General features: G+C 39.3%; 1 protein-coding gene across 2 annotated transcripts in view; it reads right to left on the bottom strand.

Moving 5' to 3' along the window:
• Positions 1-23,860, bottom strand: part of camkmt (calmodulin-lysine N-methyltransferase) — a 328,636-nt gene that overhangs the window by 41,884 nt on the left and 262,892 nt on the right. For both annotated transcript variants that reach the window (XM_048535462.2, XM_048535461.1), the window contains exons 8-9: positions 7,993-8,067; positions 3,306-3,369 (exon numbers count right to left, since the gene is read on the bottom strand). In XM_048535462.2, the coding sequence (XP_048391419.1) occupies positions 3,306-3,369; positions 7,993-8,067 (139 nt within the window). The remainder of the gene's footprint in view (positions 1-3,305; positions 3,370-7,992; positions 8,068-23,860) is intronic.

Consider the following 23,860-nt stretch of genomic DNA (forward strand, 5'->3'; position numbering starts at 1 on the left):
AGGGAAATGCTACTGAAAAGACCAGAGCAGGTGGTCTGAACTGCATGTGTTACATTGCTAGGAGTATAGTAGGCAAGGTAGATGAACTTAAAGCTTTGGTTAGTACTTGGAACAAAAAAATTATTGCTATTAGAGAGATTTGGCTGAAAGAGGGACACGACAGGCAGCTAAATATCTTGGCACTTAGATATTTCAGGTGCAATAGAAAGGGAGGTAAAGGGGTGGGGAGTTGCATGACTGTTAAAGGAGTATCTCACAGCCGTATTGAGGGTAGATACATAAGAGGGCTTGTGCAGCAAAGCAATATATGTGTCAAACGTAGGAATATGAGAGGTGAAATCACAGTGCTGGGGATATACAACAGGCCTCTCAACAGTCAGCGGGAGATAGAAGAGAGAATAGGCAGACAGATTTTCGAACAATGTAAAAACAGTAGGGTTGATGTGGTGGGTGATTTTGCTGGGACTCACCATGTGGTAGGAGCCTGGATGGGACAGAATTTGTAAGGACCATTCAGGAGGGTTTCCTGACAAAATATGTAAAGCGCTGAACCAGGGAGATATTATACTGGACCTGGTTTTGGGAAATGTGTTCAGCGAGGTTAGTGAAGGTTCAGTGGGGGAGCATTTCCGGAGTAGTGACCATAATACCATGAGTTTTAAGATACTCATGGATAGGGATAATAGCAGTCCTCAGGTGAAGGTACTAAACTGGGGGAAGGTGAACTACAACAATATTAGAACATAGAACATAGAACATAAAACAATACAGCGTAGAACAGGCCCTTCGGCCCACGATGTTGTGCTGACCTGTGAACTAATCTAAGCCCATCCCCTACACTATCCCATCATCATCCATATGATGGTATATGATGAATATTAGGCAGGTACTGGGGAATGTTGATTGGAGGTGGTTATTTGAGAATAAATCTACATTGGACATGTGGGAGTATTTCAAATGGCAGTTAATAAGAGTTCAGGAGCAGCTGTTTCAGCTAGGGTGAAGGATAAGTATGGCAAATTACATGAATCTTGGATGACCAGGGATGTTATGACCTTGGTTAAAAAGAAGAAGGGAGCATATGTAAGTCTTGGAGGGTAGAAACGGACAAAGCCCTTGAAGTATATGAGGAAAGTAGGAACGAATTTAAACAAGGAATTAGAAGGGCTGAAAGGGGTCATGAAAAGTCATTAGCAAACAGGATTAAGGAGAATCCCAGGGGTTTTTATGCATATATAAAAAACAAAATGGTGGGAAAGGGTTGGCCTACTCAAGGACAAAGGAGAGAATCTAAATGTGGAACCAGAAGAGGTAGGTGAGGTCCTGAACGAATATTTTGTGTTAGTATTCACCAGAGAGAAGGAATTGATGGAGGATATTCTCAGAGAAGGCAGCATCAAGTTTCTAAGCCAAGTTGCTATTTAAAAGGAAGTGGTGTTGTGCATCTTAAAAACTGTTAAGGTAGAAAAGTCCCCAAGTCCTGATGGGATCTATCCCAGAATATTGAGGGAGGTAAGAGAACAAGTTACTGAAGCATTGACCGACATCATTGCATTCTTTCTGGCCACAGGTGAGGTCTTAGAGGACTGGAGAATAGCCAACATTGTCCATTGTTTAAGAAGGGTTACAGGGATTATCCTGGAAATTACAGGCCAGTGACTCGCATGTTGGTGGCACGGAGATTATTGGAAAAGATTCTCAGGAACAAGATCTGCATGCATTTAGAAGCAAATGGACACATTACCGATGGACAACATGATTTCGTGCTAGGGAGTTCACGCCTCACTAACTTGGATTTTTTAAGGAAGTGATGAAGATAATTGATGAAGGAAAGGTGGTTGATGTTGTCTAAGTAGACTTCAGGAAAGCTTTTGACACGGTCCCTCGTGGCAGACTGGTATGTAAGGTGAAGCCATACGGTAGCCGGGTTGAGCTGGCAAGATGGATACAGATAGGAGGCTGGAAGAGCCCAGCAAGCCAACAGCATCTGGAGGAAATGAGAAGTCAATGTTTTGGGTATTACCCTTCTTTGGGACTAAAGTTGTGAATAGTGAGGAGGATTGTCAGACGATACAGCAGGATATAGGTCAGTCGGAGGCTTAGGCAGAAAAATGGCAGATGGAATTTAATTGGACATGTGTAAGGTGATGTATGTTGGAAGGTCAAGTACAGGTGGAAATTATGCAGTGAATGGCAGAACCATAGCAGTGTTAATATGCAGGGACATTTGGGTGTGCAGGTCCATAGATCACTGAAGGTGGCAGTGCAGGTAGATAATGTAGTTTTAAAAAAAAGTCTTATGGTACGCTTGCCTTCATTAGAAGGGGCATTGAGGAGGGGCAAGTTATGCTGAAACGTTATGGAACCTTAGTTAAGCTACTCTTAGAATACTGCATACAGTTCTGGCCACCACACTTCCAGAAGGATGTGGATGCTGGCTGGTATGGTGGATTCTTGCTGTGGAAAAAGGTTGGATAGACTGGGTCTGTTTTCACTGGAGTGTAGGAGGTTGAGGGGAAACCTAATAGAAGTTTATAAGATTATGAATGGATAGATTGCAAAGTATGAGGCTTCCCAGGATGGGGCACACAGATTCAAGGTATGAGGGGCCAAGTTTAGAAGAGATGTGTGAGGCAAGTTTTTCACACAAAGAGTGGAGTGCATAGAACACATTGCCAGAGGTGGTGGAAGCAGACACAATGGCAGCATTCAAGAAGAACCTGAATATATACATAAATAGGAAGGGAGTAGAGGGATACAGATCCTGTAAGTGAAGACAGTTTTATTATGGAAGTGCAAAATGATTCAGTGAAAACTTGGAGGACCGAAGGGCCAGTTCATGTGCTGTACTGTTCTTTATCCTTTGTCTCATCTTTATTTGAAAGAAGGCATAAATATTCTTCCTTGTTTAAAATATGTAATACTGAATAATACAATTTTAAAAGTTCAAAAGATCACAGTTACTGGCAATAAGGAATTTAGTATCTGGTTCACTTAAAGAAAAACAAATACAATAGATTTTGAATGCTGACTTTGATTAAAACAAAATCTCATGCGACTTCAGAGCATTTTTTATTTCTTTAGCTTCGCCCTGCACATCTTATTAGTCAGCTGAACACAAGAAGTTTTCCAGTTTATGATTGAGAAAGAATCAGATAGATAAGAGGACTCAATTGAAGTTGAACGTAATAAGTATTAAAGTATTACATGACATTAATCCTGCCATTCCACTACATTCTCAATCATTGTGCAGAGGTCTAATTATTCTGAAGTCCATGCTCAGAAGAAAATTGAAACGCACTTACATTAGGTTTGAGTAATCTCTTCATTGCATCAACAAGACTTGCTCTGTACTGGTCCAGAAACAAACTGACGTTGAATGGAAAAAAAAATGCATGAAAAGAGTTTATAAGCCACCATATATTAAACTGAAGCTGAAGCTTTTATGTATTATATATAAATCAGGAAAAGTGAGTTTCATGTATGTTACTGTAAGCTGTTAAATTCTGAAATATTTAAGAAATGAAAACATTTTTAAAATGTATTTTTTACTGATTTGTTGGTCAATGGTTCAAAACTGAGGTGAAGCATGTCTCGTATGACTTCTTCACATTTTGATACAGTTTATTCTAAAATAAACGTAGGTATAACAATCGAAGAGCAAGTTATTTTTCTGTACTTCTACAAGGAACAAATTTAATTTTAAAGCCTTTGGTTAGACCTTACTTCACCTAGTTAATCTGTGGAAAGTCCATATGTGAGCTATGCATAAGAAGGAGACAACAACCTCCTTCACCAGTTCCCCTGGCTGCCTTCATTCTTAATCTGATCTAATCCTGACAGCATTATCTTTATCCTTGCAATAAAACCTGAAGTGTCCACTCTAATATTAGGTAGGAAAGGCATTTGCTAAATTGCTTGCAGGAATCATATGGTATTGCTTAGCTCTTTGATTCAAAGGATGCACCACTGGTTCATATCATTACTGCTTAATTACTAATGCAGTCCATTTACCTTACTTGTGCAAAAGCAGCAAGATACAGAGAGAGCTGTGAAGCGAAAAAGAAATACTCATACAGTACTTATGTTTATTAGGTCCTTCCTTTTTAATTTTTAGACTGTCTTGCTCTCCTTCCCATATGAACCTCAATGAATGCTAGTGGGCTATTTAACAAAATGGGTCTGAGGAGTAGGTGTCTTAAGTGGAGATGTTACTAAGAGTCATAAGAGCATGAAAACAGACCCTTTGGTCCAACTTGTCCATACCGGCCAGAAAACTTAAATCAATCTAGTCCCATTTGGCCCATATCCCTCTATACCCTTCCTACTCATGTACCCATCCACTTGCCTTTTAAATGTTGTGATTGTAACAGCCTCTAACACTTTGTCTGGCAGCTCATTCCATACACACACCATCCTCTGCATTAAAAAGTTGCCCCGTATGTCCCATTTTAAATCTTTCCCCTCTCATCTTAAACCTATGCCTTCTAGTTTTGGACTCTCCTATCCTGGGGAAAAAAAAATTGGCTATTCATCTTATCCATGCCCCTCAGGATTTTATCAACCTCTATAAGTCACTCCTCAGCGTCTGGCACTCTAGTGAAAATAGCCCGGCCTATTCAGCCTCTCCCTCCAGCTGAAACCCTTCAACGCTGGCAACATCCTTGTAAATCTTTTTTGAACCCCTTCGCGTTTACATAGAACATAGAACAGTACAGCACAGAACTGGCCCTTCAGCCCACAATGTTGTGCCGACCATTGATCCTCATGTACGCACCCTCAAATTTCTGTGACCATATGCATGTCCAGCAGTCTCTTAAATGACCCCAATGACCTTGCTTCCACAACTGCTGCTGGCAACGCATTCCATGCTCTCACAACTCTCTGTGTAAAGAACCCGCCTCTGTCATCCCCTCTATACTTTCCTCCAACCAGCTTAAAACTATGACCCCTCGTGTTAGCCATTTCTGCCCTGGGAAATAGTCTCTGGCTATCAACTCTATCTATGCCTCTCATTATCTTGTATACCTCAATTAGGTCCCCTCTCCTCCTCCTTTTCTCCAATGAAAAATGTCCGAGCTCAGTCAACCTCTCTTCATAAGATAAGCCCTCCAATCCAGGCAGCATCCTGGTAAACCTCCTCTGAACCCTCTCCAAAGCATCCACATCTTTCCTATAATAGGGCGACCAGAACAACATCTTCCCTATAGCAGGGAGACCAGAATTGAGCACAGTATTCCAAAAGTTGCCTAACTCGATGTCCAGTACAGCTGCAACATGACATCCTATACTCGAGCACTGGCCAATGATGGCAAGCCTACTAAATGCCTTCTTCACTATCCTATCTTCCTGCAAATCCACCTTCAGGGAATATGAACCTACATCCCATGGTCTCTTTGTTCAGCAACACTCCCCGGGACTCTACCATTAAGTGCATAAATCCTGCCCTGATCTGCCTTTCCAAAATGCAACACCTCACATTTATCTAAATTAAATTCCATCAGTCACTGCTTGGCCCATTGACCCATCTGAACAAGATCCCATTATACTGTGAGATAACCTTTTCCTCTGTCCTATACATTGCCAATTTTGGTGCCATCTGCAAAATTACTAACCATTCCTCCTATTCACATCTAAATCCTTTGGAAGAATGACAAAAAAAAGTAGACCCAGCCCCCTTTGTTGTGGCACATCTCTAGTCACAGGCCTCCAGGCAGAAAAACAGACATCCACCGCCACCTTCTGTCTCCTACCTTAAAGCCAATTTTGTATCCAAATGGCGCTCTCTCCCTGGATTCCACGTGATCTAACCCTGCTAACCAGTCTATCCTGTGAACCTTGTCAGGCACATTGCTGAAGTCCAAATAGACAAAGCCCACCAGTCTGCCTTCAATCTTCTTTGTCACTTCTTCAAAAAACTCAGTCAAGTTAGTGAGACACGATTCCCCATGCACAAGCCATGTTGACTGTCCCAAATCAGTTGGTGCCTTTCCAAATATGTATAAATCCTGTCCCTCAGAATCCCCTCCAACAACTTACCTACCACTGACATCAGGCTCACCAATCTTTTAGTTCCCTGTCTTTTCCTTACCACCTTTCTTAAGTAGCAGCACCACATTAGCTACGTTTTAATCTGCTGGCAACTTACCTGTAGCTGATGATGATACAAACATCTCATCAAGGAGCCTAGAAATCACTTCCCTAGCTTCCCACAAGGTTCTGGGATACAACTGAGTAAGTCCCGGCGATTTATCCACCTTTAAGCCATCCAGTACCTCCTTCTCTGTGATATGGACATTTTTCAAGATGTCACTATAAATTTCTCCATGTTCTATTTCATCCATATGCTTTTCCACAGTAAAAAGCTGATGCAAAATACTCATTTAGTATCTCTTCCTGGCACAATGTCATTAATCAGATAGCCTTCCTGATCTTTAAAGGGCCCTAACCTCTCCTTAGTTACTCTTTTGCCCTTAATGTATTTGTAGAATCTCAGTGGATTCTTCTTACTTATATGTGCCAAAGCTATTTCATGTCATCTTTTTGCACTCCTGATTTCCCTTGAGTATTTCTTACTGCCCTATACTTCTTGAGGGATTCACTCAATCCCAGCTCTTTATACCTGCCATATGCTCCCTTCTTTATTTTTGACCAGAGCCTTAATTTCTGTGATCATACAGCATTCCTTACACCTAGCAGCCTTGCCCTACACACTAACAGGAACACACTACTTCTGGACTCTCGTTATCTCATTTCTGAAAGCATCACATTTTTCCAACATTTACTATACCTGTGAATAGCCTGTTCCAATCAACTTTTGAAAGTTCTGGCTTAATACCGTCAAAATTAGTCTTATTACAACTTAGAACATTAACTTTTAGAATAGGTCCATTCTCTTCCGTAACTATTTCAAAACTGAATTATGATTACTGGCCCAAAGTGTTCCCCTACTTACACCTCAGTCAATTGCCCTGTCTTGTTTCCCAAGAGAAGGTCAAGTTTTTCTCCTTCCCCAGTTAATACATCGACACTGAATAAGAAAATGTCTTGTACAAACTTACAAATTCCTTCCCATCCAACCCCTTAACACTATGGCAGTCCCATGTAAGAAGTGAACCCAATACTGTCACACCTGATATTTATATTATGTAGCAGGAGTGACTGGACAGTCACAAGAACAGATACAGTCAGGCCAAATGTAGCATGCTTAATGCTATCCCAACTGAGATGAAACAATTCCACACTGACCAGGAATCAAAGTATACATTACTTTCAATTGACAAGGGTAAAACAAAAAATAAAGCAAATAAAATATTTTGTATCAGTCCATAAAAATAATGACAGAAATTAGACATGAAATAACATATCTATCAATAATTAGCTTAGAAATAAATAAAACAAGATAATTTTGCAAGCACCTAATATAGTAAATAGTAGAACAGAACAAATAGCATCAAGTATGCATCTGTGACAAAGGTCTAAAAAAGGATTCTGAAACTCTCCTTTCATATTAAGAATAATTCCTGTACTATTGGTCAGATATTTGTTTTTGAAAGGGAGAAAAAGGGGCCAACTGACTTTTTAATCTGCAGAAAGAGCTGTTTATGTTGATACATTTTCTTTCTCCAGACTACATCTCACTGAGCCATAATTATTAGCAATTTGCCTAAGTTGTCCATTTACTGGTACGTCAAGCATGAAAAAGAGGCAATTTCAGAAAATGGAATGTCTCTTAAAATCAATCTTTCGAAATAATGTGGTAGAAGTTACTGTCTGATAGACCACTACTTGATAGCTGTCACATGAAGCTGCATATTAATTTGTCACCAGTATGCTACTCTGCACTCCATCTGTTTACTTTGCTTGAATTTTTGGTAAGCAATCTTTCTTTCCCAAAAAAATACACAAAGCATGAAAAATTATCCCTCAAATATGTTGTGTGTCACAAATGATATTTGTAATATTTTAAATATATAAAACGTACATACTCACCAGTCAGCACAGATAATAACATCAAAATGTCCTTCCATAGGAGACACATCCATCTCATTATCCCATCGCATTATTCTGTAATACAAGTCATAAAATATAGTTAGTTCGCATCGCTTCATTCATGTAGCTGGTATGCCTTGTTTAATTGTATACTTTTGGTTAATTGTCACCATGATTCCTGCTGCGGTACTTTTCCATACGGAACAGGGACCCTTTGTAGCTGTGTCAAGTAGACTGTTCTCATATCTGAACCCAAAATGTTCAGCAGCCAAAATTCAGTTTTGCCTTGTTAATGTTCTGGCCTAACCTGATCTGCCACCCATTGACATCACAGGATAGTTTCCGAGAAATGGTGGATATCCTGTTTAAGTTTCATAACCTGAGGGCAAATTCACGAGGTGAACATAGTATTTCAATTGCCAGGCTCCCTGACAGCAATTAGCTCAGGATCAATCATAAAGTGTACTTGTGAGCATTTGGCATAGTGGAACACCGTACATGGAAGAGACCATGAAGGCCGCAGGATGGAGAATATTTTTAAATGTTAGAAGACAGCTAATGTATTTATTAAACCATTAATAGCTTTAAAAATTAACAGTAAGTGGACTCTGCACATGCTAATTTTCAATAGTCGTGATTTTCTTCAAAACGATCCCACTCTGCGGCCACACCTTCACTCAGAATGATAAGCCGGTTTACACCGCAACTTGGAGTTTCTGATTCAGGGCCATGGCATTATTCTGATGGAGCGGGACAGTGTCCGAGGGAATTCCCGACTGGTTAGAACAGTGATAAACATAATTTGATTCTTACATTGGAACTGATAATAGAAATGTAAAAATGCAAGATATATAACTTTAAATGTTAACTGAACTAAGATGAGCAACCTGATCCAATTATTCCCTAATATCTTGTCTGACCTCTTTGAAGCCTTCATTTGATTGTCAATAATTTAATGAAAAATAAAGATTCACATCACTGCATACTGAAGTTGTAGTATACATTTAGAGTCAGGATCTGGCTTGAGTTTGAAAGAAGCAGAGCAAAATGCCCTTAAGAAGTATGGACTTGCACTGCTCGAATTCAACACCTCATGCAAAATGCAACTCCATTGTAGTGTCAAATTAGGTTTAAGGAGGTGTCAGGTATCCATGCCTCCTGTACTTTCTCAACATTTCAATTTTAATCACCATGTGAGAAATTCAAAACGTATAGCCACTATCTGAAGTGAAGCATAAAAATGTGTACAATTCATCTCAAGGTACAAAGTCAGAAGTTCTTGTGTAACACGTACAGTTTTTTTTCCACAATGCATTGACTAGAATCGGACCCCAGGGCTTGCTTCAGAATCTGCCAGGTTGAATCTCAACTTTATTTAAGACATTATTATTATTAAGTATCATTTCCGATGACTCTAAGTTAAAGTTCTCTGAACCAAAAGGATTACAAGTTCAACATGTTAGATGACGATCTATAATCATTTGTTTCAAATTGAACAAGAATATCTTTCAGTTAAGAATTTGGTAACTTTAACAAATTGAATGTCAGAAAATTTTTTAACTTTTTAAAAATTAAGAACAATACATATACAAACACTGAGGACTCGTTCAGGAAGTACTATGTAATTCACATCTTGAAAAGTGAGTTGCTTCTACTTTTGAATTGATAAATTTAATTCTTGAACATTAGATTTTCTAGGCCAGCCATTAATCTCTCCCTTCCTCCCCTCCAATTTTCTCCTGAAGAGACCAACTTATCTAAAGTATTAATCTGCAGTTATTGTCTGTCTACCCATTTCTGACAACATACAGACAACATACTAATTGCTGACCCAGCTCAGGAACAGAGAATGCAACCTTTGTTGGCATGTCTCACAGCACATTAGATTGTGCAATTACCCAGTAAACACAGTGTTCTGTAATCTATTCTTTGTAAGTAATGTAACACTTGAAAAGTTGAGTATCTTGCTACAACCTTTTATTGGCTAATAACAAATAGAACTAAGATTAATGAAATTTGGGCAACATTAGGCTGCTTGGATGCATCCTTGTTTGAAGCTCTAATTAAAATCCAGGCCTAAGTTTAGGTTTCTATTTTTTTTAAAAGTTAAATTATTCAGCAGTTCCAAGAGACTTTTATTTCATTATTCTTCCACATTAAGTAGATGTCACTGCCATGGCCTGCATTTCTTGCCTATTTTGCAACTACCTTTGAACTGAACATTCACAGGGCAGTTGAAACTCAACCACATTGATGTAGATCTGGAGTCACATGTAGACCAAACCAAGAAAGAATGACACCGCCTTCCCTAAAGGACATCAGTGAATCAAATCAGATTTTAAAAAAAACAATGATAGTCATGTTCAACATACAGTGAAATCCACTTTTTACCTGGTAGAACTTGAATCCATATCTTCACAGCATTAGCCTGAGCTTCTGGCTCATTAGGATGGCTGCATTACTGAATAAACACTGGTCATTCATTCTGGTACTTCAAAATTGATGCCATTCAGCTGCGTAAAATCTTGACTTTCTTGCATTTTTGGACTCAACATTCCCTCCAATCATTTCAGTCACAGTACAAACATCTGAACAAGGAACACATGTAGGCCACTTAGCCCTTCAAACCTGCTCTGACTTCAATGAGATCATGGCTGATGTGATTTAACCTCAATGCTACATTCCTGCATATCCCCGATAATGTTCATCCCCTTTGTAATCAAGGATCACCTATCTCTGCCTTAAAACTATTTAAATACTCTGCATCTGCTACCTATTGGCGAACAGAATTTCAAAGACTCTCAACCTTCTGACAGAACTGATAGGTTTAATTCTTGAGCATTATCTTTTCTAAGCTGGCCATTAATCTCTTTCCTCCTCGCCTCCAATTTTCAACATTTATTGAAACAAAATGCATAAACCAAAACAGTGGTTGTAACCAAATATCAAATTGAGCATCTGATCAATGGCATACATTTGTTAGAGGCGAGGACAAATTTACCACTCACTCAGAATGTGGCTTCAGGGAGTAAATCATACACTGGTTTTGGAATATGATACTTACTTTAGTTTGGAGACAGAGGTTACATGGCACTTTTTAAACAAATAGGAGTACAACAGTACACACATGATAAGGAAGGTGAATTGTTCTGTTGTTTATACTTCCCTCATTTAATTTTGTTTTAAGCAAAGTAGCGGTAAATTTCAAACATGCTAGGAGTTATGACAATTTCATATGGAATTCAAATTAGAACTGACTTTGAGACAAGAAATTTGACGTAGTTCAGAGGGAGAATGTTTTTGAAAATATAGTGGCAAATGCTTATTTATGCACTATTTTTGGCTAAACATTTTGCACTGACATCATCGATATGGTATCATCATGCTATTAACCAATAAACCTTTTAACTAGAACAAAATATTGTTTTATGTTGTAGATCAAACCCACTCTTTACTTTCTAGCATCTTCTGTTTCTGATTTCCAGCATCTGCAGTCCTAACGTTTTCTTATGAACTGGTCTCTCTGCATCCTGGATGTTATATCTGACTCTGGGAAGACACCACAAGCATAGGCATTTAACAACCGTTCCCCAATGCACTCCCCCTATCGCCCCAACACCCTTGATCCCCAACATTCACATCTGGCACAAAGTTAGATAATGTCTCAACTTTAACATTTTCTTCTTTCCAAATCCCACCATGGTCTTGCCCTGCCCTCCCTCTGTGATCCCTGGTCTCCTGAAGCCCTCCTGATTTTCATCCACCCATCAGTGATGCATGTCACCAGCTGTCTAACCTCCAAGCTCTGGAATTATATCTTTATCTCTTCACCTTTCTTCCCTCCTTTAAGATGCTTCTTAAAATGTACCTTTGTGACCAATTTGATCATCTGGTTTGTGAATCAGTATCAAAATTTGTTCCTTAATGCTCCTGCACAGTCCTTTTGTTTGAAGCATCACGCAAATTCAAGTTGTTGCTGTTCATTCAGTGGAGTCGATCATCGGTTAAGGAACTAGGCTGAGATATTACCAGAAATAATATAACAAATGTCTCATTAAACTTAGAGATAAACGGGCATTAAGTTATGGAGGAATAAACTAGGACAGATGAATAGCGAAAATAATTGAGATAATGGGTTTAGAAATTTAAGAGTAGGATAATCTACAAATGGCCAGAATTCAAAGATAAAAGATACATGGGAAGTAAAGTAACTCCACGGAGGCCCGTATCCTGTCACCAAGACACCCTTTATTTACATGTGCACAGCACACTGGCTATGGACAGCCAGCTCAGAGTCAATCTCTGAAGTGAGGAGATTCTGAATCTCTTGTTTATAACTGTCAACCAGGGCTCTCTGATTGGCCCAGGTTAATAATCCCAATCAAGGATCGCATACTCCATAAGATCCATCTGGTTCCAATCTTAACAGGAGGAAACACTTATACAGAGATTTGTAGTTGAGCTGACCAATGAACAGAGAAAAACAGTATTGCAGAAATGGTCAAAGGGTACAAAGATGGAATTTCAATCAATATGAATGTTTCGTACAGGCAGTAAGAGTGGACAGCGGGGATAATAGTCAGTGGCAAAAGAGTAAATTTTGCTTCTGAAGTTGAAAATGTTTGCTTTGATCTTTTTAATACATAAACTGGAGAATGTCATAGCTCTTTTCTGTCCTTACATTGGACAGGCAGGCTAATGGTGTAGACATTTGTGTTGTTGAGGGAGGTAATGGGATTGACGGAAGCATTGGAGAGATATAGTTTCATATTGCCAGTATAAATATGGAAAATAATTGTTCGGATAAGAAGGAAAGAAGGGTTCCAAGGTGGAAATTGCAACATCATGGCAGATGGAGTTTAATTTAGGTAAATGTGAAGTATTGCATTTTGTTAAGGCAAAATGGGACAGGACTTATACACCTAACGGTTTGAAGTGTTGCCGAACAAAGAGACCTTGAGGTGTAGGTTCATATTCCTTGAAGGTGGAGTTGCAGGTAGATACGATAGTGAAGGTGTTTAGTAGGCTTGCCTTCATTGGTCAGTGCTTGAGTATAGGATGTCATGTTGCAGCTGTACAGGATGTCATGTTGCAGCTGTACAGGATATTGAGTTAGGCCACTTTTGGAACACTGTGCTCAATTCTGGTCTCCCTGCTATAGGAAAGATGTTGTTAAACTCGAAGGTGTTCAGAAAAGATTAACAAGGATGTTGTCAGCGTTGAAGTGTTTAAGCTGGAGGGAGAGGCTGAATAGGCCGGGCTATTTTCACTAGAGTGTCAAAGACTGAGGGGTGACTTATAGAAGTTGATAAAATCATGAGGGGCATGAATAAGGTGAATAGCCAAAGTTTTTTTTTCCCCAGGATGGGAGAGTCCAAAACTAGAGGGCATAGTTTTAAGGTGAGAGGGGAAAGATTTGAAATGGCCCTAATGGGTAACTTTCACACAGGGGTTGTTGCATGTATGGAATGAGTTTCCAAGAGGAAGTGGTGGAGATGGGTACAATTATAATTTTTAAAAGGGTACATGGATTTCGAGGGATATGGGCCAAATGCTGGCAAATCAGACTACATCAGTTTAAGGTATCTGGTTAGCATGGACAAGTTGGGCCGAAATGTCTGCTTCTGTGCTGTACGACTCTATGACTTGATCATTGTCATGAACAGTCATTTGCCTCTGGTAAAGATAATTGGTACTGTGGGAAGAACAGAAGTCAGACAGAAGGTGTGGGAGAGGTGGTGTTTGGTGGGGGGACAACACTGAACTTTGCACGCGATTGACTTGGAGCAGGGAGAAGACAACATGTTAAAGGAAAGTGGAGTTCGAAATGGGGCAGTAGTAGAAAAGAAGAGATTCGTTAACTTGGAGTTTTTGAAGACAAACTGATAATGGTAGCTTTGAACAAGACAGGGACAATGCCAGACGAAATTCACTTCTCACGAGAGGTCATCAGGATAGACATCTGTTCTCATAAATCAAGAGGTGAGTGGGAATGAAGAGGTCAAGAGGTAGGTTTCAGGTAAATCATGTGTGAAAGGCTGGCATGGGCAATTAATAGGTAAGAATGAAAGTGATGATTTTAAAAGATGTAGGTATAAGTTTTTTTTTATTCATTCACGTGATGAGGGTGTCGCTGGCTAGGCAGCATTCATTAACCATCCATAATTGCCCAGGGGGCCAGTTATGAGTCAACCATATTGCTGTGGGTCTGGAGTCACATGTAGGCCAGACTAGGTAAGGATGGCAGTTTCCTATCCTAAAGGACATTAGTGAACCAGATGGGTTTTTCCAACAATCAATGATGGATTCACAATCATCATTAGACTCTTAGTTCCAGATACTTATTGAACTCAAATTCCACCATCTGCTGCGGCAGGATTCATACCCAGGTCCCCAGACCATTATGTGGGTCTGTGAATTAACAGTCCAGCGATAATACCACTAGGCTATCGCCTCCCCATAACTTTGGAGTTTGGAGGAGGTTAGGTGCTGATATGAGTGAGAATTTAAAGACGGTAGACTGAATGAGAAGACATGAAGAAATCCACAGTTGTTTATCACGTGAATATTAAGGACAACAACAATTAAATGTATCAATTTATAAGGCAAGAGCAAGTAATTTAGCCTGTTTAGAGCACTCTGCCACAATGTCGGTAATGGCAGTTCTTTATTGTTCTTTATCCATCTAATTGCATTTACCTTTTTTGCATATCCCTTACAACTTCACTGCTAAACAGGCATCCACTTCTCTTTTAAATACAACATTTGATTCTGCATTTACAACCTCTTGGGATGATGCATTCTATATTCTCCCAGCCAATGTGAAAAAGAAATCTTTGTGGTTTCAGCTCTAACTGACTTAGTTCTAATTTAAAGATTATACCGCCTTGTTCCCTCGACTAGAAGAAAGAATGTTTATGTTATTAAATCCTTTTACCACAATCAGATTAGCTCTTAATGCCTCATATCTGAAGAATATAACCCAAGTTTACCTATTCCTCATAATAGCTAAATGCTTTCATCTCGAGTTATCATCATGGTGCATCATTATTAGTATTCCCTGAAGGCCTGTGTATCTTTCACAAGGTTGAGTTCCGACAATTGAATACATTATTCCAAACACAATCTGACCAAATTTTTATATAATTATAATAGCCCTCTTTTGCTTTATATCTATAATTATTTTAGGTTTGGGCTAGCCTTCTTGCACTCTCAAATTAGGTCTCTATGACTTACATGCATCATTTCTCTAAAGTCCTTTGTTCATTATTATGCCATCACTGCAAATCAAAGATAGAAGCAGCTTCTTGTGTTCCAAGTATATTTGCTATAAAGCTGAAATGCTCCCTTTAATAAAACGCTTAAGACCCTGCAGGCATCTCAAGACTTCCATAATTACTCTTATTCCATGACTTAGCCTTTGATAGGTATTCTTGCTGGATTTCAAGCTTGATTAAGACGTGCTTGCAAAGCAAGTTTTGACTTTTGTTATGTTGCTTTCAAGTGTATTATGATTGTATCAGATTGGAGGTTTACATGTGCTGACAAGGCAAAAACAAAAGAAAATGATTGTGAAGAAGTGTTCACCAGCGAAACAGGAACACAGAGAGGCCAGGAAAAGTATTTTTTTTCATGAAACCCATAATATAGAGTCAATGCAGTGCAGAAGGAGACCATCATCTCATCAAGTCCATGACAGATCTCTGTGGAGCAATTCAGTTAATTCTATTCCCCAGCAAATTCATTAAGAGCCTCTCCAAATAAAAGCAACATCGTGCAGATGCTGGAGATTTGAAATAAAAACAGGAAATGCTGGAGAAACTCAGAAGGTCTGACGGCATTTGTGGGCAGAGAAACGGAGTTAACATTTCAAGTTGAGTCATCAGACTTGAAATGTTAAATCTGTTTCTCTGTTCACAGACGTTCCCAAATCTATTAAGTTTTTCCAGCCCTTGTTTGATTGAACAGCCCATCCAATTTCCTTTTGAAATCTTTAATCATCTATTTTTCTACAATCCTTATTCACAGTGATTCTCAGTTCATTACCAATCACTGCACAAAACTCTTCTTCCAGACAACCTCTTGCTTATCACGTCCACAGTCTTCATCTGTGTCCCATAGTGATTCTTCTTCAGTCAATGGGAAAAGACTTTTACTGTCTACCTGATTTAAACCTGTCATAATTTTGCACACTCCTATTAAATCACCCACAATCTCCTTCAGTTCCCAACCTAACATTATAGCCGAAACCCTCCATCCTGAAATCATTGTGGTTCATCTCCTATCTATCCTCAAATTCTTCCTAAAATGTGGTAGCAACAGCTGCGAGTGGAACTTCCAATGTGCAATCCAATGCTGATATTAAGTTTGGAAGGAGAGTCACTTCTGCTTGGGCAGATGATTGACTTATCTTCTACAATCATGGAGTTCTTGGATCATTACATTCACGTATGTTTTTTTGCAAGAGAAGAATGGCAAATCTTATGGAATGGGACAGACTGGCAGGGAGTTCTTGCATCTGCTGTATTTGTCTGTTGTTCACTAATCCTGCTTCCCTCGTATTGTTTTCATTCCATTTTGCCAGATATCACATTGTGATTGGGGAGAATCTAAAAAGGAAACGACACTTTATTCCACTGATTGGCCTTTTCATGAAATGCACATAAGCCTCTTGGCTCTTGCCGTTGGAAGTTTAACCAGCATTTTAAGGTTGGTGGACTTATTTACAAACATTTATCCTGCTGTCAGAAAACAAGCTTTGGTTTCTCGCCTAGTTGATTTTCCCTGTCCATCTTCATTCTTGCCTCTTACTGCACCAGAAGATTCACCCCAGAAAACAATACTCTGTAAAGCTTGGTTGGATCACAAAATAAGTGTTCAGTTTATCTTCCTGCTTGGTTCTCAATACACTGTTTATGAAGCCCATATGTCTTGCTATGACTCTCTCAATATGTCTTCCACCTTTAAGAATATGTGAACATGGACCTCAAGACCCCTCTGTCTTGGGCATTCTTTACAACTGTGACAATATGTCAATCTCATTATTTCCTGATCCCTTCTGACAAAATACCTCACCTCATATCTCTTTGTAGTAAGTCTGATCTGCTATCTGTCTGCCCATAATGATATCATATACATATCCTGTTGCAGGCAATTGATATTATTCTCATGGTTTGCCATATCTTCATTTCTTTTTGTGAATTCATCCTTCATGGAACATGGGCTAACGTTTGTTTCCATCCCTAATTGCCCTGGAATAGTTTGCTAGACCATACCAGATGGCAGTTAAGAGCAACAACACATTACTGTTGGTCCAGAGTTGCATGTAGGCCACAACAGATAAGGATGGTAGATTTCCTACCCCAATGGACATTAGTGAAGCAGATGTGTTTTTACAACAAGCACTGATATAGTTCTATGATACTGAGAGTAGCTCTCTATTTGAGATCTTATTAGTAGTAATTAATCTGATCTACTCTTGGGATTTGAACACCAGTCCCCAAAGCTTTAGCCTGAGTCTCAATGATAATATCTAGTGATATTGCCACTACATCACTAGTTCTCCCTGTATTTGGCAGATCAACTTCTACTCTGAAGCAACTTTTTTTGATCTAACAAAATTGAAGTATGTGGAATAGGAGAACCAACGTTAGCTTGACATTTATATGGATACTTTATTAAAAGTCACAAAGGAAGTATCTATTGAATTCCCACAATCAATGTTACATTGTCAAAATACTTAATGAGATGAATGTATCAACACATGGTGTTCAATTAAAACTCTATACTGGCTCAAACTAAATAGGTCAAATCTCTCCAATTGCCGGTTGATCTTTATCACTTACTGTTTTATTTCAAAAACCTTATCCATCATAGACAATAAACTGACCAGTCTACTGTTATTAGAAATGTTGTGAATCCTTTCTTGAATACCTACAGACTAATTAACATAACAAAGTGTGGGGCTGGATGAACACAGCAGGCCAAGCAGCATCTTAGGAGCACAAAACTTGATGTTTCGGGCCTAGACCCTTCAGCAAAAAAGCTTTTGTGCTCCTAAAATGCTGCTTGGCCTGCTGTGTTCATCCAGCCCCACACTTTGTTATCTTGGATTCTCCAGCATCTGCAGTTCCCATTGTCTCCGAGACTAATTAACATATTGTTTATAACTCAACCTATTGTATTAGGTCTGCTTTTCGCTTGAAGAATTCAACTGATCTGCATTTCACACACACTCTTTTTGCGTTTCATCATGCTTTGCATCTGCTTGTCAACCAAGGAGCACTAGCTTTGTTTCCTCTATCTTTTGCCCCTATCAAAATGTATCTAATATGTTGCTGAAACATCTTCTGGGATGACCTTTTGTTTTGTTACTGCTTTACCTGACAGTCTTTGGTTTCAATTTACCATGGTTAAATTCCCTCTCTTCCCAGTGAAGTTAAGTCGCTTCCAATTTAGAAGTTCTATATTTGATTAAGACCAGAATGTGTTGGAGAAATTCAGCAGGTCCAGCAGCAACTGTGGAGAAAAGGACCAGTCTTAACAACTTGAATGCAATACAACTTTCCTTGGGAATTTTTGCTTTTGTTCTACTTTGGATTGTTGCTTGTTCCTCTCTGTTAATAACATAAACTTTGGTATGGCATGATGATCACTATTACATAAGTGTTTTGTCATGAACATATGGTTCACTTAGTCTACTTCATGGATTCAATACCTCATCCCCAAAATGCCTCCCTTTTGGTTGGACGGACTACATGGTCCTGTATGCTCCCACTGTTAAAGCCACAGTGGAGATCGCTGCGAATAATCCACATTTTCAGGAGTTTACGATGCCTTCCGACACTTCTCTATACCTACTCCACACCTTGACTTTTTCCTTGGCACTAGCAGGTTGTCCCCACTCCCCTTGGCAATGAAACCCCTTTGCCCTGACAGTCTTTCTTGTCACCTCCCTACTGCTCAACATAGTTACTCCAGACCTCTTACCAAGACATTGACAGATAGTCCCTAAACCTGACTGACCAGATTCCTAACTGCTGTCTTTGCTGCTCCCTGACGGACAATACACAATTCCCCTGGCTGCTTTAGAAGACTCTAAAGGACTGAATATTGCCCACTTCCCCACTGTAATTGGAAAAATCCCCTAACTGCTATCGGCTCAAGCACACACTGACTGTGGCCAAACCCCTGGATTATGTGCATACATTTTGACACGACCTTTTGGATGAATAAAAATGCAGTTTGGTTGCAGTGGAGATGGCTGGCACATGCCACAGCTGTGGGACTGCTGGCTCACTATGTCATAGAGCATGATGACCCCATTTGGACTGATTTCTACTGATACACTGTGTACCTGTTCCACATCAATACAGCAGGCTGAGAGCCTTTGGGCTCTGACTGAAGTGCCAATACACTAACAGGCTGGCATGGCAAGGCAAGGTGGGGCATGGATGCTGCAAGCATGCAGGTAGGCGCTAAGCGAACAAGTGCTAAAACAGCAGTCTTGGGATGTAAGATAACAAAGTGTGAAGCTGGATGAACACAACGGGCCAAGCAGCACCTCAGGAGCACAAAAGCTGACATTTCGGGCCTAGAATGTACCCTGGTCCAATCCATGAGCCTGGTGCCTAGCCATGCACATAACGCAACTGCCTTTTAGTCCTCGTTGCTGATTTGCCCTTAAATGCAAGTCTCAACTTCCTTAGAAGTTCTGCAAGTGGATCAGAGATGCGTCAAGAGGATACTAAAGAGTTGGCAATTATTGGGCGTCAGTGTCTGCTGACGAGTGTTGCATGTTGTCAGTATCCATGGACACCCTGAGTTGCCATTGTCTGGTGACCAAGGAGGAGACACTTTACAGCCAAGGGGAAGCTATAGTCACCAGGTACCCACTCTGTCATGTCAAGAATTCTTGATATCTAATTTGCTTCCAGCAGATTGCACAACAGAAAGCTACGTATTAATGAGGTGATACTTGCAGTTCATGAGATTACTAACAAGCGTTATACTCCTTTATAGGCAACTCACTGTTGCCAGGTGAGAATCTCGCTTCGATGCTGAGAACTCAAAACGATACTGCAAGTTATTCACAATGTTGAGATATGCCTTGCTGAACTTCTTTGCCATTCTTTCAGATTTCTTGCTGTTGACCATGTTGTTCAGGCCCTCTAAGGCTTTTCCCTTAGTACTTCTCCTAACAAGTATTGTCAGTTCACTTCCTTTTTTTCCCCTTTACCTTTTCCGAACACATTATTCCCCCAAAAATCAAGCATCCAGTTTTTGTCACTTTTAAACCATGTTTCCAGGATTGGCATATGTCATATTCCACGAGGCTATTTGTGCTTGTAGCTAAACAATCTTATTTACCACATTTTGTGCATTTACACACATGCATTCTAAATCCGTCCTTGTATTTCTTTAGTCTTAATCTACTCATATCTAATATTGTGTTACTTCCTTTTCAAGAACTATCCAACTCAATTGGTGTATTTTACTATACTTTTTCGTTATTATATACCAGTATCCATCCCCACCCTTTTATCAATTTTTAGACCCTCCTCAATGACACTAGTGAACTAGGACTAAGGGCCTCATAGGGAGATTTACTTGAGGTATATACCGTTCCTTTTCAACTATTAGCATCTGCTCAGAAATGGCCTCAATGTGCAAGATCCCTTCCCTCTTGCATCATGCTTCAAGCAATGCATTGATCCGCCTTATCTTCTATTTCCATTCTTTCTAACACATAGCACTGGAAGTAATTCTGAGATTACTGAGTTGCTTTAGCGGATATATATGTTGGTTGGTGCACTATTCAGTGTGCAACTTAGATATACAAACCAAGATGGTCTCAGTTTTGTGGTCCATACTGCTGTATACCTATAAGCTAGGAAGAAAATAACCTTTCAAAGATTTTAGAACAAAAACAAAGTTGCTGGAAAAGCTCAGCAGGTCTGGCAGCATCTGTGAAGGAACAAACAGAGTTAACATTTCACGCCCAGTGGCCCTTCCTCAGAAGATTAACTGTTTTTTTCTTCACAGATGCTGCCAGACCTGCTGAGTTTTCCCAGCAACTTTGTTTTTGTTCCTGATTTACAGCATCCACAGTTCCTTCCGGTTTTATTTTGTAAAGGTTCTGCCCTTCACCACTACTTTATGAGAACGGGTTATCTTCACAACACTAGGAGAAAACAGGAGTTAGTTGTGATCCCATAATTAAGTAGTTAATTTCGGCTCATGTAAAGGGATGACTATTTCAGTAAATTATTTTAAAAATAGCTTCATTCAGTAATACAGAATCTGTCAAGACAAGCCAGTACAGCACAGACATAGGATTCTCCGAGTCTGAATTCTCAATACTGGACTGGCCAATGTTGTTATGAATAGATTCCCCACAGAGTGGAAACAGGCCCTTCGGCCCAACAAGTCCACACCGCCCCTTGAAGCATCCCACCCAGACCCATCCTCCCATAACCCACACACCCCTGAACACTACGGGCAATTTAGCATGGCCAATCCACCTAACCTGCACATCTTTGGACTGTGGGAGGAAACCAGAGCACCCAGAGGAAATCCACGCAGACACTGGGAGAATGTGCAAACTCCACACAGACAGCCACCCAAGGTGGGAATCGAACCCGGGTCCCTGGCACTGTGAGGTTGCAGTGCTAACCACCGAACCACTGTGCCACCCAAATTGGGAGAAGTGAGCTGAACAACGTGAAACTATTCAAGTTGAAAGCTATCCCTAATGGACTGATTGTTAGATAATATTGTTCATATTTTGCTGCAATTGAAATAGTAACATAAAACCACTCAAAGCCATGCATCCAAACGTTATAACTTATCCATATAGCAGTTTTAACCCTTCACAATGTAAAGTTACATCACTACAGCTGTGGTAGTGCAAAATAACTGTGTGTGAGTTCCATAATTCAGACACTAAGATAAACATTTTTCCTGTCACCTCAAAACAGAAACTTTCTATTATTCTCGATAACATGCACTACATTATTAATATTTCCTAAAAATAAGGTAGGAAAAATATTTTTCTTAAATGATGTTTGTCTCATTGTCACAAGTTCTGTTTGTTAAACAGCAATATTGAAGTAGGCTGCACAAATTAGAGCGAAGCAAAAATAAGGAAAAAAAAAATCTCATAAATGATTTTGGAGTGAAATGATCTAAAATGAAATTGTTGATTACGTGCATTTGGATAACTTGGAAAAGTAAACATATAATTAGTCTGCAACATGCTGATTCGTTCTTTTATTTTTTAAACAGCTTTTTCCCTGACATTGATTTCTGATGTTTAAGGTTGCATGAGCATGTTAGAATATTTAAATATTTTGCACTGTGAATAATACATTTCAACCTCACACCGAGAAAAGAAAATTGTTGAGAAATAGTGCTTCCACAAGACATAATTCTGTGTAGTGGGTGTTAATAATCAGTGGTTATTTATCGCTAACCTCATTCATCTGCAAAATGGTGCATCTTTGTGGCCAGCAGAGCTCTTAGAAACATGTCTAACATTTGGGCCAGTAAGACATCCTTTGGATTAGAAATGTAGTACTGGTGTAAAAAAACATCACTTTGTAGTAAAGTAGAAAGTTACTGTATGAATCCAGTGTCAGCATTAGATCAGAATCTAGAAGGAGCAAAGCATCTTAAATGAGGAAATTTCACCTTGTTCAGTTTTTCAAGTAGGGATCACACTCTAGATTAGCACAAAAGCTTCCTAGAGTTATGTGTGAAGTAAAAACAATTCACACCATTTCCAGTCATAAACAGTCTAAGATTAAATTAATGAACATTTTCATGTCATTGAAACATAATGAGGCTACATGTTCCTTTTGCCGATAGGGGTAGAAAAACAGAATCATTTTAATGATGCAGGTGACTAAATAGCTTACTCAAATGCATTAAACTATTAAAATGGTATCATTCTTACTTAAAACACATTCAGTGTTTTGCAAAGAAAAACGCATCAATCTTAAACAAAAATTGTGAATCAGCCAACATGCCCACTTGTTACACATACCGCATCTAAATGACTGTGTTAGGTCACTAATCCAACGGTTCAATCTCCGAAAAATAACTTTAAATTACAATTTTAATTCTCTGAAAATAGCAAATAACATGTACAGAAAGAATAGTAAATATAATAAATATAGGGCCCCTACAGTCAGGAATAGAGGAATTTATAAAGGGGAACAGGGAGATGCATGACCAATCAAATACATACTTTAGTTCTGCCTTCACAAAGGAAGACTCAAATAACCTCAAAAATATGGGGAAATATAGGGCCCAATGGGAATTGAAAGAAGTTAATATTTTTAAGGAAATGATGTGGGGAAACTATCGAGATTAAAGGCAGATAAATCCCCAAGACCTGATAAACTTCAGTTCACAATATTTACGGAAGTAGCCCTAGAGGCAGATGTGCTATTGGTCAGCTTTTAAACTTTTAGACTCTGGGACAGCTCCTATGGATAGGAGGTTGCTACTGTAACCCCACTATTTACAGTTCGATTAACTTGATATCGATTATGGGAAAAACGTTAGATTCTGTTATCGAAGATGTAATAACAGAGTACTTGGAAGACAGCGACAAAATCAGTCAGCATGGATTTATGAAGGGGAAGTTGTGTTTGACAAATGTGCTGGAGGTTTTTGAGGATGCAGCTAGTACAGTGGATCAATGGGAGCTAGTGGATGTAGTTCGCTTGGAATTTCAGAAGGCTTTTGATAAAGTCCCAAATAAGAGATTACTATGCAAAATTAAAGCACACAGGATTGGAGCTCATATGCTGAAACGGATTGAGAATTGGTTGGCAAACAGATAACAAACAGTAGGAGTAAA

Source organism: Stegostoma tigrinum, chromosome 9 (genome assembly GCF_030684315.1).
Source record: "Stegostoma tigrinum isolate sSteTig4 chromosome 9, sSteTig4.hap1, whole genome shotgun sequence".
Lineage (NCBI taxonomy): Eukaryota > Metazoa > Chordata > Chondrichthyes > Orectolobiformes > Stegostomatidae > Stegostoma > Stegostoma tigrinum.